A 19,218-nucleotide genomic window follows, 5' to 3' on the forward strand; every position below is an offset into this window, starting at 1 on the left:
CGTTCGAGATGACTGGGATCCAACGTGTTCGACTTATGGCTGAAGAACTGTGATATCTCATCCCCATATTGTAGCCGAAGGATGCTTGGCAAAGCCAATGTAGCGTACAATACTTGAGCGTATATCTGGTCGCAGCGATGGCAGTGGCACCGTCAGTGAGCTTGCTGAAGCTGTTTGGTTAGCGGCGATCTATTTAGGACAAACGAAAACAAGCAACATTCAGCTCAACAGCTTGCGGCAGCAGCATTCTCAAGAAAGAAGAAGAAGAACGTATCGACATATCGCTTGCAGGCGCCGCGCAATGGTCAGACATGGTTGCGAAGGAACGCTTAGAGAAAAAAGTTCGAGATTTGTGCCCAGTCCGATATCGCAATATCGATCCTGTCCGGTTCTAAGTGCTGCCCTGCTCTCTTCAGTGCCCATATTGCCCCTCAAAGGCATCCCGTAAGATGTTCTGAAAAGGATATCGCTACTTCCGGAAACGGCAGGAGACGAAACGCGCCCTACAGTACCTACTGACTGTACTCTGAATCCAAGCAAACCGGGGTAAGCGATCATCGCACCGATGTGCCTGCCAGAATGATCCAGACTCGTGCAGTCTGCTTACACACTTATGTAATGCGTCCAAGCGGAAACCTTGGCATATGAGCTATTCTCGTGACAGCGCACGTGGCACTATAACAGAAGAACGGGTTGACCCAAGTGACCGCGAGGCATACCCCAACAGGACAACTCAGATCGCCTTGGCCTGGGAACACGACTGCCGGATGTGATGGTGACAGACCCGCTGATTTTTGTCCTCAATAGAAGTCATCTGGCAGACTGTGACCTGTCCAGGCGATAACGGAAATGACAAAGGCAGCGAAGGTGAGTGCATCTGCATCGGAGAATTTGGCCGCATGCACGAAGACGATATGGATGGACGGAATGGAAAAAGATGATTCTTGTCGAGTCCGAGAAACGATACATTGGTCTGCACATGTCTATCCATGTGGTGAGTCACGGACTGTCCTGCTATGCTGCCTCGTCATTCTATGGTGACAATGCCGTGTGCAGATTTAAATATTGGAAGGCGCATTGATACTGTTCCTCAAGAGCCAATTGAATTGGGTTGTACATTTTCCCTCTTTGTGGAGGGAATGTATGACTCCCGATGACTGGAACGAAGAAGCATGGCCCAAGTGGTCATGAGCAATCCAGAATGGCGGCGTCGGGTGAACCTCTGAGCCTTCCTATCATGCGTTTTGCAACATCGAGACGCCGGCCGGTTCTCAAACGCTGAGCACGATCAGTGAGTCGGAATTCGATACGATGGACGGCGGTTCTGCCGGCGCCTATGTATCGTCTTCCGGTCTGACCTCCAAGACCGTGGTTCCCGATCAGCGTCATATCTGCAATTACCACTGTATTCACAATGTCGCGCAGACATGCTGCGTCATCACCCGCTTTGGCGATTTTGAGCAGATTTACGTTTCGGCACAACGAGCGAGAGCATTCAGCCATCTCGCCGGCGTCAGCAGAGAAGTTCTAGTCGATGAGATTGTGCCGGGGTCTTGGATCCGCATCGCTCGCCAAAGCGCAGCGAGGGCAATCCAGGTGATATCCTTCGGATATATTACAATCTGATTTGCGAATATGCATGTACATAGCGAAGTAGCAAATCCCTACCCCTACTCGGCAAACTCGCCGACATTCGCTCCGCCACTGCCCATCCCACGTTTGACCCGCTTGACGGCCTCTCGATGACGCTTCTTCCATTCCCTCGTCAGCTCGACCTTGGAATCTTTCCAAGCCTGGGTCATTTGTTCGCTGCAAAAGAGGCATGTCAGCATCTGAACGTAGCGATGACAGGCATATTGATCTACTGACTCGGTTTCTGTCCGGACGAACGGCTTGACCTCGATCGTCTCCCCCTGCAAGGTCTGTACGCTGCCTAACCATTTCTTGCCCAACTCTTGTGGCCCCATCGCCTCTCCTGGTGGAGCCAACGCCTTGGCGGTATCAAAGAAGAAGAACGGCTTGCCAGCTTCCGGTGCAAACAGGTCAGCCTTGCCAGCAGATGAGATCACGGGCGCGGGGATGAAGACGGGCGCAACGGGCTCGGCTGCGGCGGGACGAGCGACAGGAGCCTCATCTTCCAGATCGGAGTCGAGCTCGAGATCCAGTCCGGCAAGCAAAGAGAAGCCGGCTGATTCAGTTGAGAGCAAGCAGAGGTCGTCAGAACCGAGTAAGGACAGCAGAGCGAAAGACGATCTAACTCACCTTCATCCGCTTTAGGCGCGAACATGTCCTTCAATGTCTGTTGCCTCGTTACCTCTTTCGTCTCGGTCTTCATCTCCACGTCCCCCTCTTCCTCGTCAGACGAGTCGTCGCTACTGCTCTCCTCCGAACTAGAATCCTCTTCCGAACTCGATTCGGAACTCGAGCCCGAACCCGAACTCGATTCGGAACTCGAGCCCGATGCCGAGCTCGAGCTTGAAGACGCGCTCTCCATCTCGGCATCCGTCGCACCTCCTCGCAACCGCATCGCCGGTGCCCAATCGGACTCTTCACCCGAGCTCTCGTCTTGCAGTACAACGGCCTTGGCTTTGCTGGAAGATGCATCGGTGCGAGGTTCGTCCAGGTCGAAACCCAATGCGCTAAGAACGGACAGTCCGGCCTTCTTCTCCATCTTGACAACATCCTTGAGCGAGGCGCCCTTACCAGCTTGCAGAACGGGCGCTTCCTTCTCGGAACGGGTCCCAAATAGGCCAGACGAGGAGGAAGAGCTCGACTCGGCATCGGATTCTGCGTCCGTAAAGTCGTTTGAAATATCCGAAGGCAATGCCTGTCCCTTCTTCTGTCGTTTCGACGATGATGCTGCTGGAAGAGCCGCATTGCCAAACAAGGGTGATACAGACGATTCCTTATTCGTCATGCTCTTGGGGAGTCCTCCGAAGAGATCGTCATCCTCCAAGCCCGCCAGTTCTTCTTCCTCATCCTCATCCTCCCCATCATCGACGCTCTCCCGAGCTGTCCGCTTGACTCCTCGCGTTAGGCCAGGACCCGGAACAGCAATGTCCACCTTGACAGCACCCCCGACAGGTTCGTCGAACAATCCCCCGTTCATCCCACCCATTGATCCAACGGTCCCCCACAATCCGTCCTCATCTTCCAGCCCACCCACGTCCATCTCTTCTAGCCTGAGCACTTCCTCCTTCTTGTTACCACCAGATTTCTGCACTTTGCCTTTGGCGTTCGCGCCCTTCCCGGAGACGGTGGGGACGATATCCAGATATTCGGCCGGCCAGATCGATTCCTGAGCCAGGTTATGGAGTACCGTCTGGACACGTCGTTGCCGAGATGGAACGGTCTCCACAGGCTCTTGCGCTGACATCTCCTCGTGCTCATGCTCTTGGCCCGAAGACGACGCTGCAGATTCATCACCCTGTGCGAGCTTGAAGAACCATCTCCCCTCTACCTCATCATCCACCTCTTCCTCCTGCCAAATCCACATCCCATCCGCCTCCTTCCCTCCCATCTCCTGGTCCTGACTCTGGCCGTCTCCATCCTCATACATCCGGTACTGCCTGTCCCAGCCGGTAGGGTCCAACCAAACCCGTTTCGCACGTACGGGCGGTTTAGTCCTGCTCTTGCGCTGCTTCTTTCGTTTCAGCGGAGTGACATTAGATGATGACGTCGGACCGGGTTTCGACGAGTTGAATAATGACGGTGTCGACGAGGCAGATGGGAGAGGATGAGTCGGGCGGGTATAGATGGGTCGGAGGATCGTATGTTCTTCCCCTGGGACGGCGTGCCAGTACTGTAAGACATCCGAAGCGATTCGTCTTAGCAATCTCAAGTGTGTCCACGCAGATACAACTCGATATCGTCGACTGTTGACATCAACTCACCTTCCTTACTCCAGCCTTGACGATCTCCTCGCTAACAACCCTCATATCCCCATCCATCCTCCCACCCTCAGCATCAGCTATCCGTCTCTTCCTGTCTCTTCGCTTTTTCAATTTAGCTGCTCGAGCTTGTTTGAGGAGCGTTGCGGCAGGTGGGGGTGGAGGGTTTTGTTCGTTAGAAAGACTGTGAAGATGTTGAATGAGGGAGACAAAGTGTGGTGAGATTGTATGTCACATGTATCCCGACACGTGGCAAGTCACAAGAAGAAAGACAGCAGATAATATTGGTCAGCATACTTTTCTGTCTAGCAGAAATGAACATTGCCAGCTAGAATAAGCTTACCGGACCAAGTAATCAGGTTTGGCCAACGAGACCTTGAGCTTGATCCCCCTCCATACGCTCGACGAGGTCATGCTTATGCCTGTGCAGTGCGTCGATTGGTGCAGAGAAGACGAAAGATATGGAGAGAGCAAGCAAGATCACGAACAACAGGAGACAATCGTTGTGACATAATCAGTCTTCAAGCGAACCCAAATCCTTGGTAGGTCGTACCGTGATATGCGGAAATATGACGCAATGACTCACACCGACTCAAACCCTTCTCCCCCTTTTCCCCGAAATCCATCCCCAAGAACCCGTAATCCCGCTCCTGTCCTAAACCATCTAAACCTGGTCGATAGAATTCCGTCGGGGTTCCGAACCTCGAGAAGAACTTGAGAATCTCTGCCGGTGGGAGAGTGGGAGGTGGGGGCAGGGGGGAGAGGTGAAGTCGGTACTGCGCAGTTGACGCTGGATTGGGTGTTGACATGCTGGTAGATCCAAGAACCTCTTGTCGAGCTGTCGCTCCTTTGCTACTGTCGTTGAGGTGTGTCGACAAGCAGTTGTTTGCAACAGAGCGACAGATCGTGCAGCTCGCACTGTACTTGGTTCGACCTCGTCGACTTTCGAAATCTCTCCCCTTGAGGCGACGCGCATCCAGAGGGATCAAGCAGGTGGAGGTCCTGAAATTTGGATGGACGATCAGCTGCAATCAGCAGCAATACGATCTGGGCTGCAGGGCTGCGTCAGAGTTCTGCATTTTTGTGACACCATGACACCACAGTCACCAATCAGAATCTCCATATTCGCTTATGTCGCAGCTAGCACTATAGATCCAAATCCTTCCACTTGACAGACTGGAGGAAAGGTATACATACAGGTTGGAAAGGATGTCAATATTCGTTGTGCGCTCGACACGACGGATCGCTGTCACCAACCGGGCGTCGATATCATTTCGACGACCTCAAGATCTCGCCCTCCGGCTCTGTAGAACCTTGAATGAATGCTGCTTCGAGCCATCGCCATAAACATCACCTCTGACACCTCGCATTCAGGTGTGGACATTCCCGACTGGTGATCGCTCACGTGACCCAACCTCGGCGATGGGCGATGGCGCTGAGCGACCGGGATTACCCGATTGGGAAACCAGCTCTGCACGACCCCCGGATGATCGGATGCAAATTAGTGTCTACCCTGCGAGGTGGATCGGATCCGAGAGGGGCAAGTGCTCTCAAGCTCGTGCCAGTCAACAACATCGACCTCGACCACCACCTCTCGCATCGATCGACATCCGTCGACAGAGACTGCATCATCATTACTCTATTGCAAGATCCGTAGATAGGTCATCTCACACTTCGACTGTACCATACACAAAGACACGGCATACCGGACCTCGTTGCCGCTTCGTCAGGAAAGGACGGGACCGGAACGCGATCTGAATCATCATCACATCATCACAATCGCATCGCCGCGAAGGAGTTACGATACGGTATTCTACCCCTGGACACTAACCCACACATACAACCCTGAACACACACTGCACGCCATCTCCTACTACGCCAATCTGTTTCTACTCCACGCAAGCCTGCACATCACGATCAACGTTCAACCCAACTCCTCCACACTCCACTTCACTCCAACTCATTCCCCGCCTCGCCTTCATCGACAAGCGACTCATTTCTCTGCGCCTGCACTCCGTGTGTCTGATGCACAGGATTGAAGAGCATCAAGATCAGCCGAGGTCGTCGTAGGAAACGAGTAGATAGCGGACGGGGACGACATTCGAACACGTACTTCCTGAGCGTACCACGTAACATTTCACTGCACGACAACGACTTGATAACGAAGGCAGGCCTAGGAATAGACATAGATCCGGATCTTGCTTCGAAACTCGATTTCCAGAACGAAAAGCATCATCCTCATCCGCATCGGGACAGCTGAGGTTCAGTCATGGCTTACTCGGAGTACGATTATGATCGTCCGAGCGGGGTGAATGTACCCGGAGGTAGTGTGAACATGAATGGAGGATTCGGCGGTATCGGCTCGGGTCTCTCATCAGGATCAGGCGTGGGCGGGGGAAGTGGCGGAACGTTATATTCCCCACCTCCCGGCCAAGCTCAAGCTCATTCTCATCAGGCTTACCCGGGTTCGAATAATTACGGATTCAACGGTCCTTCCGGACCAGGGTCGGGATTGGGTTCGATAGGCCGTACGAACGGGTATGCCGTCAACCTGAACCTCAAGCCGGATTCAGGATCAGGATCGGGAATTCTAGCTGGGCATACGAATACGAACCCCGGCTCGAATAACCCGGAAGAAAGGTTCTCTTCCCTCAGTTCGCTAGGGTCAAGGAGTTCTGGAACGGGATCGTCGGTCTTCGATCCGGGTAGATACGCCAGGTCTCATTCGGATGGGTCGATTTCGATTTCGAATGCGAATCAGACATCGGGATTCGGTGTTGTGCAGGGACAGCACCCGAGGTCGAGGATGGTGTTCGCTTCTCAGACGTTTGTCCCGCCTGGGTCCGCTGGGACAGGGTTTGGGTCAGGGTCAGGCTTCGTAGGGACACAACAGCAAGGTCAACAACAACAGCAGCAGCAGCAGCAGCAGCAGCAGCAACAGGTTCATCCCATGTACTCTCAACAGGGTTCGTCGGGTTTCTATCAACAGTCTCAAGAGACCCAGCAACCGCCTCCGCTGCTATCACCCTCATTGCAAGCCCAGCTATACCCTCAGCAAACTTCTACAAATCTGCAGCAGCAGCAACGATACCACAACGGGAACGCTCAAGCACTTGGGCTAGGCGGAGTCGACGAGCAATCTCGATCTCAACCCCCGGGAATACTGGGCGGAACGGATGAACGCTCGAGAGGAAGACAGATGAGTCAGATGGAGAAGGCCATATTCGGATCAGCAGGCGCGTCGGTCTCGGCTCCCGCGCCTGGCGACGTCGGGCGTCCGAGCAGGATGAGGGGGAGACCGGACACGGTGGTTGATCGGTTGTTGAGGCGAGAAGAAGACGAAGACGGTCGAGATGACGAGGACGATCGTGATCAGGAGGAAGAGCGTGAGCATGGAGCTCGGGATCATGCTCGAGGTCGAGGGCAGGCGGATAGGCCGGATACGCAACCAGAACCCGAGCGACCGGGATCTGACCAGAAAGATTCGACGCCGAATGAAGCCGGGACAACGAATGGCCGGAACTCTAGTCGGACGAGAACGAGGACCCGGACGAGGAGCAAGAGTAAGCGAAGAGGAGGGAGAAGCCGGAGTGACAGTAGGAATCCGTCTTCCCGGCTCGGACAGAGTAGGGGCACTAGTCGGGCTAGAGGAGCAGAAGGTGGAAATGGACCAGCGGGTGATAGCGACAAGGAGGACGCTTATGGGGACAGAGACGGGCTTGGGATGGGAAGGAGCGGTAAGAGAGAGGGAATGGGCAAGAAGCCGGTCGAGAGGGAGGAAATCAGTACGATCTTCATGGTCGGCTTTCCGGACGATATCAGCGTGGGTCATCGGACGTCAGTCGAAGCTGCTTCACTAACGGAAGCTGACAAGGAAACCGTTGTACTCAATCGTCACAGGAACGCGAGTTTAGCAACATTTTCACCTTCGCCCACGGGTTCGAAGCCGCTTCCCTGAAATTCCCCAACGCACCCTCGGTTCTTCCGCCCAAGGAGGCTACGACGCCGACCTTGAGTTTGCCATTGGCGGTGCAGCAGCAGCTTGGTATTTACACTGGCGATCCGGGTAGACCGGGAGAGAATGCGAGTCCGAGCAAGAGGGATGGAGACGATGCGAAGGATGACGACGAATCGATGATTGGTGGGACCGGGGGCGACCCTGTTCGTGCGCTCTCTGCAGCCGCGGCAGCGGCTCTCGGTCTTGGATTGGGCCAGAACTCGACAGCTTCGTCCTCGACGACGTCTCTTGTCGGCATGCTAAACTCTGTCAATCGGGGACCGCCTCGTCGACAAGTGATAGGTTTTGCCAGGTTTCGTACGAGGGCAGACGCCTTGGTCGCGCGGGACACGCTTCAAGGTAGAAAGATTGACGTCTTTTCCAGCGCCACCCTCAAAGTCGAGATGGCGAAAAAGAACCTCCACTCACGGAGAGGTTTCGGATCGGGTCCGCTCAGCTTGTCTGGCGTGCCGGAGAGTGAGGTCATGGACGTCTTGATGAGGAGCGGCAAGTTACCTGGTCTGCTCGCCGGTATGGGAATGGGCGGATTTGTCCTCAGTCGAGAACGATCGCACGGCAGTCAAGGCCAAGGTCGACAGGCCGAGAGTGTTCACGACCTCCGGAGCGGTGCGAGCACCCCGAGCGGAAGGAGGATGAGCATGTCGGACAGCTTTGCCACCTTGACGACGGGAGGGCCCAACGCGCAGCCCAATGTCTCCGGGATGGTGCAGCAGACTAGTGCACAGCCTATGCCCAGTCTCGGACAGGCTACCCAAGAAACGACCGATTTTGCGCCTCGATCGAGCTTTTCTGGAGGGATGGACCAGAGCGCTCCGGTCTTTTCCCCCAGGTACGCCAGCATGGAGTTGGAACAGACGCCGATGAACAACAAGACACAAAAACATCGCCGCAACGATTCGCTGAGGAGCGTCTTTAGTGCCGATTGGTCGAACCCATTGAAGCTATCGCAAGTACCAGAACATCCGTTCCCCTCGTCCGCGTTTGGCGAGAGACGATCTGACGAGCAGCTGTCAGCTCAGCTCGGCTCGTCTTTGACCGGCTCGGCTGCATCGGGGGCTGCGCTCAGTGGAAGCAGCCCAGCCTCGGGAGTCCAGTCTGACCGTCAGGCTAGCATGTTGTCTTCCAGCGACCCTACCTCACCAGGCCCCGGATTCACCTCGCAAATGGCATTTTCTGCCCCCACAGATTCCAAGGCGCTTCTCGCCCTGGCTGAAGACGAGGATGAGGATTGGAACGTCGGTGGCGTAGGGATGGAAGCGCTCGGTTCCTTCGACGGCGAGTCGAGAAACAACAGCCCCGCGCCGCACCGCAACGATAAATCCGTCACCAGCCCGACGACCGGATTTGAGGAGCTCAATCACACTACTCCTGGAGCTACTCGCCGTGAGGACCAATCATTCGTGCCTCGCTCTCTGACTGGCCTCAATGGTCGAAGATCGATTCCTGGCATGATCGGTCCGAGATCCCTCTCCGACTTTGGTGGGGTGGCCAGTCTCAACATTGCCGACCAGAACCCGCCGATCAACACGCTCTATGTTGGTAACTTGCCTTCGCACCTCGCGGTTACGCAATCCGCCAACTACCTCGAAGAGTGCCTTCGCAACCTTTTCACACGCGCGTCTGGGTTCAAGAGGATGAGCTTTAGGCAAAAGGTCAATGGACCGATGTGTTTCGTCGAGGTGAGTTGAAGTCAGAGAGGGGTTTCGTCCTCGAATCATGCTGATTGACTTCGTATCGCTCGCCTACAGTTTGAAAGCGTAGACTTTGCAACACTCGCCATCAAGGACCTCTATGGCAATACCTTGGTAGGTTTAAAAGGCTATGAATTATGGTCGGTCTATCTCTGATCGGTGCGTTTGCGCTTTCACAGGGCGGCTTGGTGAAGGGCGGTCTTCGCCTGTCCTACTCAAAGAATAGTCTCGGACAACGGGGCAACGGCCAGCCCGCTCAGCCGACTCGCATCAACACGAGCCACAGCATGACCGCGTCTGATGCCACTTCTCCGGGCTCTTACGCTGCGAGCGGTCTGAGCCCATCGTCGTCTCTGAACGGTATTCCTTACATCGCCAACTATGTCCCTGGACGCAACGACAGCAACGACTCTGGCATGGCGAGCAGTTTCAAGTCAGAGACGCCCCTCTCCCCGCTCGCCGTTCCGTTCAACGGTTCGGCCTTGCCGCACGAAGCGATGGTAATCGCAACGTCTCCTCGGCTGCAAAGATTCCCTTCCTCTGGCAGTGAGGGGCGGCAGACGAGGGACGGATCATTGGCTCCCATCTCTCCTCGAGCGGCCTTCTCGGCACCCTGGCCGATGACGAGCATTAATCCTCAGGGTCCTCAATACGCACCAGGACCGGGCGGATTCGATATGGCCTTCTCCAGAAGCTCATAAGTGACACGTATCGGTGCCACTGACCTACACACGTTTCATCAAGAGAAAACATCGACCGGCAAATACGGAGTCAACGCCGGCCGACGAACGTCCTTCATCACACGGCCTATACATCTGTTTCGATCCTTTCTATCTTGGGTACATTCGGCAACTGCGCCTTTTTCAGCAAACCACATAGATGCATACGACTTGATCATCGGCAATGGCGCTTTCCAAAGCTTTTTTTTCCAACAATATCACAAAACACGAACAACAACAATATATCCATATGCAAGAACGTATCATCACTACGCCAAGTCCCGTGGGCTCTCAGGTTTTCCCATCTCCCTCCTGGTTCTTCTCTAGGCATGTTTTAGTAGAGACTCCTTTCCGTCGATTGCAAGGCATCCATTTGCTATCTGTCCCCCTCCCTTCGCGCATAGAATACAATGCACAGGCTATGATTGCCTCATCCTTTCTGTATATTTCGAAAGCTATAAAGGCTATATCCAAATTTGAAGAAGCATCATTCAAGGCCGATTGCTCTGGACCGGGACACCCTTCGAATCGGCGCGTTCAATAGTTGTAGGATGTGGGCGTCGTTTTGGCGTCGCTAATCTTCCTGGATCCGGCGGCGCAACACAACTTGTTGAGTTCCCGCAAGTTATTTGAGCAGCTCGATTGCGGCCGTGATTTGACCTAAGCCGACTTGAAAGTGACTGAAGAGTCAGGCTGGATGACCTCCTTCCATCTTTCCCCTGGCCGATAAATAACACGTCATTGAGGAATTCTATGGTCATTCGTATCTCGGTCGTCGCGTAGATTTTATTGATAAAGACCGCTCGTGCCCATACCCGCGTATAAGAGAAAAGATTGATCAATTCCATCAAATTCCTTTCGACGTCGACGTCTTCCTGTTTCCTGCTCAGAGAGGAACGTGCAGGTAAGCCTCGCCGTATGCTGCTCGCTTCGATCTGTTCTTTGAGCGCTGATCTGACCCGTATCTCTATTCACCGCAGCTCAAAGGTCACAATGCTCGCTACAAAGATCGTCTTTTGTGAGTCATCATCAGATCAGACCGCATCCCCACATCCCTTTTGGCCGCACCCGCTGACCTCAAGTTCGTGCTTCCTTTATGTCAGGACGAATCCCCTTCGCGAGCGGGTTAAGGTCCTGGTATTATAACCCTCCTTGCAAGTGCCGGCTCGCAAGAATCGACACTTCGACAAGCATCGCTCTCTAAACGAGGCCAAAGCTAACGCTTTGATACGATGTCCGACCAGAAATGCGTCTCCTCCTCGTCCGTCCCTCCGATCTCGAGATCTTTGTGCGGCTCAGTGTCGTCTCGGCTGATCGGGTGAGGCTAGGGATGGCCCAGAGAACCCAGGTTAGATACCGGGCGAGGGCAAATTCGACGAGGATGGTCTTCCGATGAACGGGTCCCCGCGGTCTCTTGGGACGGCGGGGATTCGAGCAACAATCGAGACTTGGTATGGGCATGAGGGTCGCCCTTCCTTCTGAAACCATGGTCTGGCCTCTCCGCGGAGCAAGGTTCAGTCACCAGCGTCGTCCTCACTCTTCGGAACTGGACGACCCAGGGGGAAAGGCTTGAGTGCAATTTTCAACGTGACGTTCCCACTACCCCCTTCATTCCGTGAAGGGGTCGGCTCGCCAACGCTTCGTTCGTTCGGGACGGTTCGCTCCTTCGGTCTTTTGTCTTCGGATGGGAGGGCGGGGGAGTGAACGGTGGGAATAACTCGATCAGGACTACTCTTGGACTGCACCGTTCTTCTCTCCCGCTTTTTATGGCTCTCTGTAGCCTAGATATCCCTTCCCATCACGCTACGTGTCTGTTTGCTCTATATTGTATCGTTATGATCATGAATGTGAATTGTTACAGTTACACATTTGCCCGAAGCCCTTGCCATGTCCGTCGTCTTTCAGCAAGCGAGCGTCTTCAGCATACTCTCTACATCTTTAAGACGACTCAGGCCGATACGGCTGCCTGCTGCTGTTGCTGTAACGACGCTTGCATCTTCATGATCTGTATCGAAGACCGCCATAGACGTGGACGTCAGCTTGGCCATTGTCGAATTGACACAACGATACAGTGGAAACGCATTTTTAGGGGTTCAACCTCACCTCTGATCGCTTCTTCTCCGCATTCTCGCCAATCTCCTTGAGTTGTCCTTCGATCCGGTCACTATCAACCGAACACCAAGACATGCTAGTCAGCTCAGATCCCATCCGGACTTGAACCATCCCATCCTCAGGTCAAATCTTGGGGTTCTTTCGTGATACTGACATTTCCTTCTTGATAAACTCTAAACGCTTCTCCACTGTCGTCTTGGCCTCTTCTGGGTCTTGAGGCATGAGACCGGGACCGATGAGTTTGTAGACCGTGTTGTGTGGTTTCAGTACTTTGAGCTCCTGTGTGTTACAGCCGGTAATATGCCAGGGCAAGAGGGAGACGGGAGATGATTCTGGATCAGCTCGAATATCGATGAGTTATCAAGGTGATTAAGACACCAGACTTACCTTGAGCACCGATTCTGACTCCGATTGTTGATAATCCAACTTCTGCCTAGCTGCTATCGTGGCCTCCATCTCTATGAATCCGCATTATGCAAGGAAGATCTTAAGTTCAATACCGACTTCGGTCATTCGAAAAGTCGTGAACGGACGTTGTTGCAATTTCTGAAACTCTTGCGTCGCAACCTGGTAAGCTTGAGGTGCGGCTGCCATTTCGCTGAGCAACTATCGAATGTTTTGCGAGGGAGTGGTAGGACCTGATCCGATTAATGATATGGCTCGGAGCTATAGGCAGACAGGAATGATCTGGTTGCCGGTAGCTGGTTGTTATGGAGTTGTAAGAGAGGATGTCGAGGACCTCCTCCCCGGGCTGCTGCTGCTGTGGAGGTCAAGCGCGGTCGGGCGATCGAGCAGCTCGCATCTTGCATCTCGCATGATATCGACAACAACAACCATTCCTCTCAATTTAGAGCTCGGACTATTTACATACCTGTCTCGACTCTGCAAGTCTACTATCAGTATCATTCGGGTTTCCCGAGCGTCCAGGATAATTAGCATGGACGACCTCGGCTCAGCAGCATGGGCGGACACCTCACCATCGGCATCACCAAAGCTAGGCAGTGACGACATTTGGGGATCAGCCAAGGTCTCTGGGTCGCGGATACCAGACTTGTCACCAGGAGGATTCGATGATACGGATTTCGGACAGCTTCGTTTAGACTCGGAAAAGGATAAGAAGTTGGAGGAGCAGGAGGGTGTGAATGAACCGGTCATGCCAGAGAAGGAGGATCCGGAGGAAGACGGGGATGGACAAAAAGGCGAGCAGGATGTCATTAAGACCGAACAGCAGAAGGGGTCAGGCAGCTTGGATGCAGATAAAGGCCAAATCATGGCCGATGCCTCGGCCCATTCCGCTGCCGAAGCCGTAGACGACGTTTTCGACGGTGAAGATGACTTCGACTTCGATACCCCAGCTGCACCAGCAGCAGGTTCAGACGAGTTTGGCGACTTTGACGACTTTGGGGAATTTGACGAAGGAGCCCCCGTCGACGCTGCTGTTTTTCATCACGGAGGCGAGCAGAGCGGGTTCGTTAGTGAGCCCCAAGAGATGGAGGATCAAGTATGGGAAGACCCCAATCGGCCTGCACCTCCCGTAAGTACAGCACCTCTTTACATCGCGCAGCTTGACAATCTTTCATAATCATCTCGTCTTGCTTTGTGGAACCGCAGAAATCGCTGCATCTGGACCCTAACGACATGCCCTCAAAGACCGAACTGCGAGAACATATCGATTCGCTCCTCTCGCCCATCTTCCCCCTTTTATCACCAAACCCACCTTTCGATAGACGGACGGTATTGACGGACGAACCTGTTCGTCAGGTGGAAGGTCTCGGACAGATCCTCTTTCAGGAAGAAAGGTCAGTTCTCGCTATAGGTCCTGCCTGGACCCTTGTATATTTCGCAAACTGCTGAAATGACTGAATTGTATACTCCTACAGCCGAGACCTATATGCGCAACTCATCACCCCGCCTATCCTCAAGCCGTTAGACTGGAAACGATCCCGCGTACGACGAGAACAGCTGATCAGCTTGGGTATCCCTGTTAACCTTGACGAGGTGCGTTCTTTGACCTGGATCATGGTCTTCCGAAAGCTAATAAGGCCGTTTGCAACAGGTGGACTCGCATCGACTCTCAGCCCTACCGCCACTCCGGATCGGCACTAATGCCGAAGCAGGACCTGGACCTGGTACATCTTCAACCCGGGATCGCAATGGGAGGGTTGGGAAGGTCAAGACGGAGAAGCATATCGGCCCTCGACCCGAGTTCAACCGGGATAGATGTGGAAAGCTATTGAGCTATCGAGAAGGTAGGTAAAACATCATGGATCTCGCAGGACCATTGTACTGACATTGCGCTCGCATGCCTACAGACCAACTCGGGTTGGTTCCACCTAAATACCTCTCGCGCATGCAAGAGGATCTCGTTCAAGCCTGTTCAGAGGCCGCCAGCGTGCTGGCCTGGCTCAAACAAATCAACGAGACTCGCGGCGAGGAGAATCGACGGAGGTGAGCCATAGTCGCAGCATCACAAGTTCCACAAGGCACATGAAATGATACTCAATCTATTTTTGCGCAGGAACGAGACAATAGCGGGTCTCATCGCTTCTGCGCAAAAGTACAAGGCGAGCGAGATGAATTCGTCAGGGGGTTTGTTCCGGAAAGGGAGCGTGAAGCGCAGTGGAAGTGGGAGTCAGACGCCGAAGAGAATGTCAAGCCCGGCTATGGGGCGATGAGCATGACATTTCTGATCAGATATCATGTCATCGGGACGGTAAAGCTGGTTTGGCCAAACGTTCAAAATGCCGCGGAAGCTTTCGTGCTACAAATTCGCGTTTCATGACGTGAATCGTGGACACCCATAGCCTCGATCGTCATCACAGCGGAGGGCCAGACCACTTCAAAGTGCTACAGCTGCAATCCAGTCTTGTAAATAATTCTATCAAGCACCGGAAAAAAATGTCGTTCATTTTACAAACGGTTGCGTTGTTTGGTATGGTTATCCAATACAACCTCGCACAGCCAGGCTGCGACCTCCCGGTCCGACGATGGGTGCGAGCGATCCACAGCTGGTCCATATAACAACTGATTTCTCCGGAACAAGCTACCTTGTGGTGTCAGCATTTTGAGATGCTGTCTACGGACAAGAGCAGGGGACTGTGTATAATTTCCATGTGATTGAGAAAGGCGATCGCGTATTGTGTAATGATTCGGCGTGATGAATAAGTTCAGTATCGGCGAGCTAGTCGTGGCGAAATCGGTCGAAAGGTTGATAGGTTACGAAACTCGGGCATCCAAGAGTGATATCAACGGAATAACAAGAGGAAACAATCGGGGTTGGCGTGCGGTTTGAGCGATATTTAGTGATCAAGTGTTTTGCGCCCATTGTAAATCGCTAAATAATCTGTCGCCAAGTACCCGATGTTTTATCACAATGTTCGCGAAGAAGCAACACAGGGCGGCCGGTTCCCTTTGTCCCTCCTCACGAGCGCCGAAAGGAATGAGAATCGAACATCGGAAAGGGATTGGTATCGGTATTTTCCCACCCGGCTAGTAATGGTGACGGAAGAAAATTAGGGTGGGAAAATTATGGAGTTGCATGATCATTCGCATTGTCTTGTTCATTCAGGTATCTACTCCCTTCCGATCAAGATCAGACTCATACATGTAGGTAGCGGTGAATGATACCGCCCTTGACTGACAGTACGGTCACGACTAAAAGTCGCTATTGTCTGTCCCCCAGATCTTCCTGAAGGCGGTCATTATTTGCAAAGCACGGTCTGAGAAACTGTCGTGAGCATCCTCCTTCCTGCTGCGAATCGACGAAGCAGTAGTGCCTTCTTTGCTCGCCAAGTATTGTGAGTACATCGTCGCAAAAGTGACCACAGGGTCAAACTCGACCCCCGCAGCTGCGTGAAGCTATTGACAACCATCGAATCAGCATCGCGTAAAGATTGTTGAAATGATTTGCAGGCTTACCGAATCACTTTCCTGCATCTGACTCCCTAAAGTATAGAGCGCCAGATCATCGTCAGACGGCTTGAGCCATTCCGGCATAGGCCTACCGACACAAAGGCGGCCCATCTTGTGCAATGTGATCTGTGGATATTCTAACCTAGCGTCGGGCCTCTTTGTGGTATAACCGTCAAGCCAGCCACTGATGATCCCATATCTTTGAGAACCCGGGTACCACGTCCATCTCATGACGTGATAGTCGTCTGGAGTTCCTGGTCTCTCTAGTTCAGAGTCACTCATCTTCACTTCAAAAATTTCGTGTCTCAGCGCGTCCCTCAGATGGTCATCCTCGACTTTACCTCTCGTTGTGGAATAGGTGAGTCTGGGATAGGTAGGTGCCGACATCAGATAAGGTTGGAAGATGCTTCTGCCGTAGATCTAATGGTTGGAGTAGCACACAGAGAAACGATTGCTGTAGTGATGGTCGGTGTGATTTAGCCGTACATATGTATATATGTAGGGAGGGGGAAAGAGTGGCGTTCTCAAAGGCAGATTCTACTTAACAAAGGAAACTGCAGCCTCACCTACTCCTCCGGGTGGTCATCATGACCACTGAGCTCGAAGTCTGCCCCAGTAAGTACGGCTGCAGTCCCTGCAACGATTGAATGAGGCCATTTTTTCAAGCGAAACCGACAAGTTTAGACGGGCTACCGGGCCTGTCTGAAAGAAGAGCGAGTCGCAGAGTCCGTTTGAGTAACAACGAGAATCCGATACTCAAGCTGAACTTCCTTTGTAAGGCGTCTTCAGCGCTAGGAAATCTTATGGCTTGGCCATAATGTCTCCTTGAAATGATTTTTGTTTTCGAGTTGCGATTCTTGCGACAATTCTGGAGTCGAAACTCGGCCAAAAACCTTGCAAAGTTTCGAGCGCCTTTCCTGAGAGGAGCGCCTGGGTAAAGCGATGCTCACACGGAGATGGGTGTGCGAAGATGAGTGGGCGCACCGAGAAGGGTATGGACATTGTCCGTCGCCTTATGCATATATGAGTGGTATTTTATCGTATTGAGTTTACATTGCGCTGTAGAGACCGATGGCACCGTTCCCACGAGGATTCGTTTATTGTGCAACCTCAAGCCTTGCGCCGGAGCACTTGCTAGATCCGATCACTTCCCGGCTCCCCATCCCTCGGCGATGAGCTCATCGACGCTCCGCGCATGCACTTCCGGGAACTTCTTGTTCAGCGTCCTCTCCATATCGACCTCGAACACCCCTCTCTCGAACATCAACCCGAACGAACTAAACATTCCCTGTAGAGCTTCTTTAGGGAAATACCCATAAGCCTCTTTATGACAAGGCAACTCGGTGATCTTCCCCTGTTCGAGCTTCTCTACCGGATCATAGGACACGGAGAACTTTTCACCCTTGACGTGTTCGAGCTTCTTGACGAGTTCGTTGAGAGTGATCCGTTGTCCAACGATGTTGCTCTCTTTTTCCCACTTGTCCTCCGACCCTAAAAGAGCGACGGCAAATTTGGCTACGTCGGCCGTATGCGTAAAGACAGCATGAACGTCTCCGCTCCCTGGGATCGCCGCGACATTGTTCTGCGTGTCTATACCAGGAAAGAGGTTCCGGTCGAATTCGGTCGGAATACGAGGTCCGACGAAGTAATCGGCAAAGTAACCGTTGTGCACGGCGGTCCATTCGAGCGAGGTGGACTCGAGGGCTTCGAGGACCTTGATCCGGTCTCCGATGAAGGGCGACCATTTGGCGACCCTATCCTCCCGGGAATAAAACGAGCGCTAGATCAGCCTTTTGTCGATTCACCAACGCTGCCACATTAGACAGAGCCTGTAGTTTCAGATGCACTATATACTCACTCGGGCTGACATTTGCATCCCCAAATGGCAGGGACGAAACGCCTGGTCACTCGACTCTTCTCCGCCGCATCGCTCAAGTTGATCTCGGTCTCGGGCCCATCGTCATTCATGACGACAGAGAGGACCGTATCGATTTTGTTCTCCTCCAACAGGGTCACTAGGGACGATGGGTCGGTATAGTCCGTAGGGAGAATACGGGCGCGGAGGATTTTCTCTTTTTCGGGGTCGGCCTGTAGGAATGTATACGCACTCAGCAGAGGATACTATTAGATTTTGTGCTAAACGTCGGAGACTCACCTTGCGACCGAGTACGAAGACTTGGAACCTTCCGCTGTCGACTAGAGCTTTCACGATCGTCCGACCCAGGTTGCCTGTCCCTCCGGCAACGGCGACGATAGATGAGGCCATGTTGTAGCGATGATGATGGTGATGCCACTCGAAACGCTTCGAAGAAGGCAGGGATCAACGATCGCTAGTAGAGTGTCGATTGCAATGTCGAGCGATGTACAGTGGAGGAGAAAGAAAGAAAGAGGGGAAGCAGAAGTGTGCAAACAAACGAAGACCGTCTGCTTTATAGTCCGGTCCAAGCCCCCTCTTTCGACCGGCAGAAAACGAGCTCGAGTCGAGAAAAGTAGTAGACGAGCGCAGGGTAGCTAGGTGAGATCAGGAAGGCCAACTCCTCGTTCGTGTCCGCTCGTCTGCAGGGTTCGCTGATCGAAATCCCGTCCGACCTGCTCTCGCTCGTAAGCGGAAACTGATGACGAATACTCATACGGTCCACGGCGATGGTTTCATGTCCGCGGTACAACCTCTATGTGAAAGACCCAACCGCTCGCGTTCATTTATTTTGTGTCCGTCCTTTCGAGTGCGATACCTGAATTCGAAAATGAAACGAGGAAATTCGAACGAGATATCGACTGGCGACTGGACGTGCCGGGCGGGATACGAGGGAGGAAACATGCAGCCGCTGCTGTAGGATCTGGGATGAGAGCACAAGCGAAGGATAACAGATGGTTTG

General features: G+C 53.2%; 5 protein-coding genes across 5 annotated transcripts; 2 read left to right on the forward strand and 3 right to left on the reverse strand.

Annotated features, from left to right (window-relative positions):
- Nucleotides 1-1,525: 1,525 nt before the first annotated feature.
- On the reverse strand, nucleotides 1,526-4,767 carry HD553DRAFT_48188 (uncharacterized protein). Its single transcript, XM_046184259.1, has 6 exons — nucleotides 4,477-4,767; nucleotides 4,234-4,312; nucleotides 3,894-4,074; nucleotides 2,263-3,802; nucleotides 1,870-2,188; nucleotides 1,526-1,809 (listed from the first exon to the last, which is right to left on the reverse strand). Exons 1-6 carry the CDS (start codon nucleotides 4,697-4,699, stop codon nucleotides 1,671-1,673), a joined length of 2,481 nt encoding a protein of 826 aa, XP_046035985.1. The 5' UTR covers nucleotides 4,700-4,767; the 3' UTR covers nucleotides 1,526-1,670.
- Nucleotides 4,768-7,641: 2,874 nt separating this feature from the next.
- HD553DRAFT_273154 (uncharacterized protein) lies at nucleotides 7,642-8,330 on the forward strand (the record flags this gene model as incomplete). Its single annotated transcript, XM_046177806.1, has 3 exons — nucleotides 7,642-7,713; nucleotides 7,791-7,868; nucleotides 7,971-8,330. Coding segments are annotated over 3 exons (510 nt in total), but the record flags the coding sequence as incomplete, so codon positions are not given.
- A 3,802-nt stretch (nucleotides 8,331-12,132) lies between these two features.
- HD553DRAFT_312749 (Prefoldin beta-like protein) lies at nucleotides 12,133-13,306 on the reverse strand. The gene is made up of 4 exons (XM_046180131.1): nucleotides 12,964-13,306; nucleotides 12,818-12,888; nucleotides 12,585-12,709; nucleotides 12,133-12,482 (listed from the first exon to the last, which is right to left on the reverse strand). The coding sequence occupies exons 1-4, from the start codon at nucleotides 13,022-13,024 to the stop codon at nucleotides 12,404-12,406; spliced, it is 336 nt and encodes a 111-aa protein (XP_046035987.1). The 5' UTR covers nucleotides 13,025-13,306; the 3' UTR covers nucleotides 12,133-12,403.
- A 394-nt stretch (nucleotides 13,307-13,700) lies between these two features.
- On the forward strand, nucleotides 13,701-15,105 carry HD553DRAFT_272988 (uncharacterized protein; the record flags this gene model as incomplete). The annotated part of the gene is made up of 6 exons (XM_046177797.1): nucleotides 13,701-13,931; nucleotides 14,042-14,229; nucleotides 14,311-14,428; nucleotides 14,487-14,679; nucleotides 14,743-14,878; nucleotides 14,949-15,105. The coding sequence occupies 6 exons, from the start codon at nucleotides 13,701-13,703 to the stop codon at nucleotides 15,103-15,105; spliced, it is 1,023 nt and encodes a 340-aa protein (XP_046035988.1).
- A 2,332-nt stretch (nucleotides 15,106-17,437) lies between these two features.
- On the reverse strand, nucleotides 17,438-18,823 carry HD553DRAFT_48348 (uncharacterized protein). The gene is made up of 3 exons (XM_046184260.1): nucleotides 18,498-18,823; nucleotides 18,201-18,430; nucleotides 17,438-18,096 (listed from the first exon to the last, which is right to left on the reverse strand). Exons 1-3 carry the CDS (start codon nucleotides 18,606-18,608, stop codon nucleotides 17,487-17,489), a joined length of 951 nt encoding a protein of 316 aa, XP_046035989.1. The 5' UTR covers nucleotides 18,609-18,823; the 3' UTR covers nucleotides 17,438-17,486.
- Nucleotides 18,824-19,218: the final 395 nt, after the last annotated feature.

The sequence above is a fragment of the Filobasidium floriforme genome (assembly GCF_021052385.1).
Source record: "Filobasidium floriforme strain CBS 6241 chromosome Unknown HD553scaffold_13, whole genome shotgun sequence".
Taxonomy (NCBI): domain Eukaryota; kingdom Fungi; phylum Basidiomycota; class Tremellomycetes; order Filobasidiales; family Filobasidiaceae; genus Filobasidium; species Filobasidium floriforme.

What these genes read in the sequence shown, in the direction of transcription:
- HD553DRAFT_48188 (XM_046184259.1), bottom strand. Translation starts at nt 4,699, where the DNA reads ATGTCAACACCCAATCCAGCGTCAACTGCGCAGTACCGACTTCACCTC. An exon ending in TCAAGGCTGGAGTAAGGAAG is followed by an intron (nt 3,803 to 3,893) that starts GTGAGTTGATGT and finishes GATGTCTTACAG; the next exon opens with TACTGGCACGCCGTCCCAGG. An exon ending in TTCGTCCGGACAGAAACCGA is followed by an intron (nt 1,810 to 1,869) that starts GTCAGTAGATCA and finishes CCTCTTTTGCAG; the next exon opens with CGAACAAATGACCCAGGCTT.
- HD553DRAFT_312749 (XM_046180131.1), bottom strand. Translation starts at nt 13,024, where the DNA reads ATGGCAGCCGCACCTCAAGCTTACCAGGTTGCGACGCAAGAGTTTCAG. An exon ending in GTTTCAGAAATTGCAACAAC is followed by an intron (nt 12,889 to 12,963) that starts GTCCGTTCACGA and finishes GCGGATTCATAG; the next exon opens with AGATGGAGGCCACGATAGCA. An exon ending in GAGTTTATCAAGAAGGAAAT is followed by an intron (nt 12,483 to 12,584) that starts GTCAGTATCACG and finishes TTCGGTTGATAG; the next exon opens with TGACCGGATCGAAGGACAAC.
- HD553DRAFT_48348 (XM_046184260.1), bottom strand. Translation starts at nt 18,608, where the DNA reads ATGGCCTCATCTATCGTCGCCGTTGCCGGAGGGACAGGCAACCTGGGT. An exon ending in TCTTCGTACTCGGTCGCAAG is followed by an intron (nt 18,431 to 18,497) that starts GTGAGTCTCCGA and finishes ACATTCCTACAG; the next exon opens with GCCGACCCCGAAAAAGAGAA. An exon ending in GGATGCAAATGTCAGCCCGA is followed by an intron (nt 18,097 to 18,200) that starts GTGAGTATATAG and finishes CCGGGAGGATAG; the next exon opens with GGTCGCCAAATGGTCGCCCT.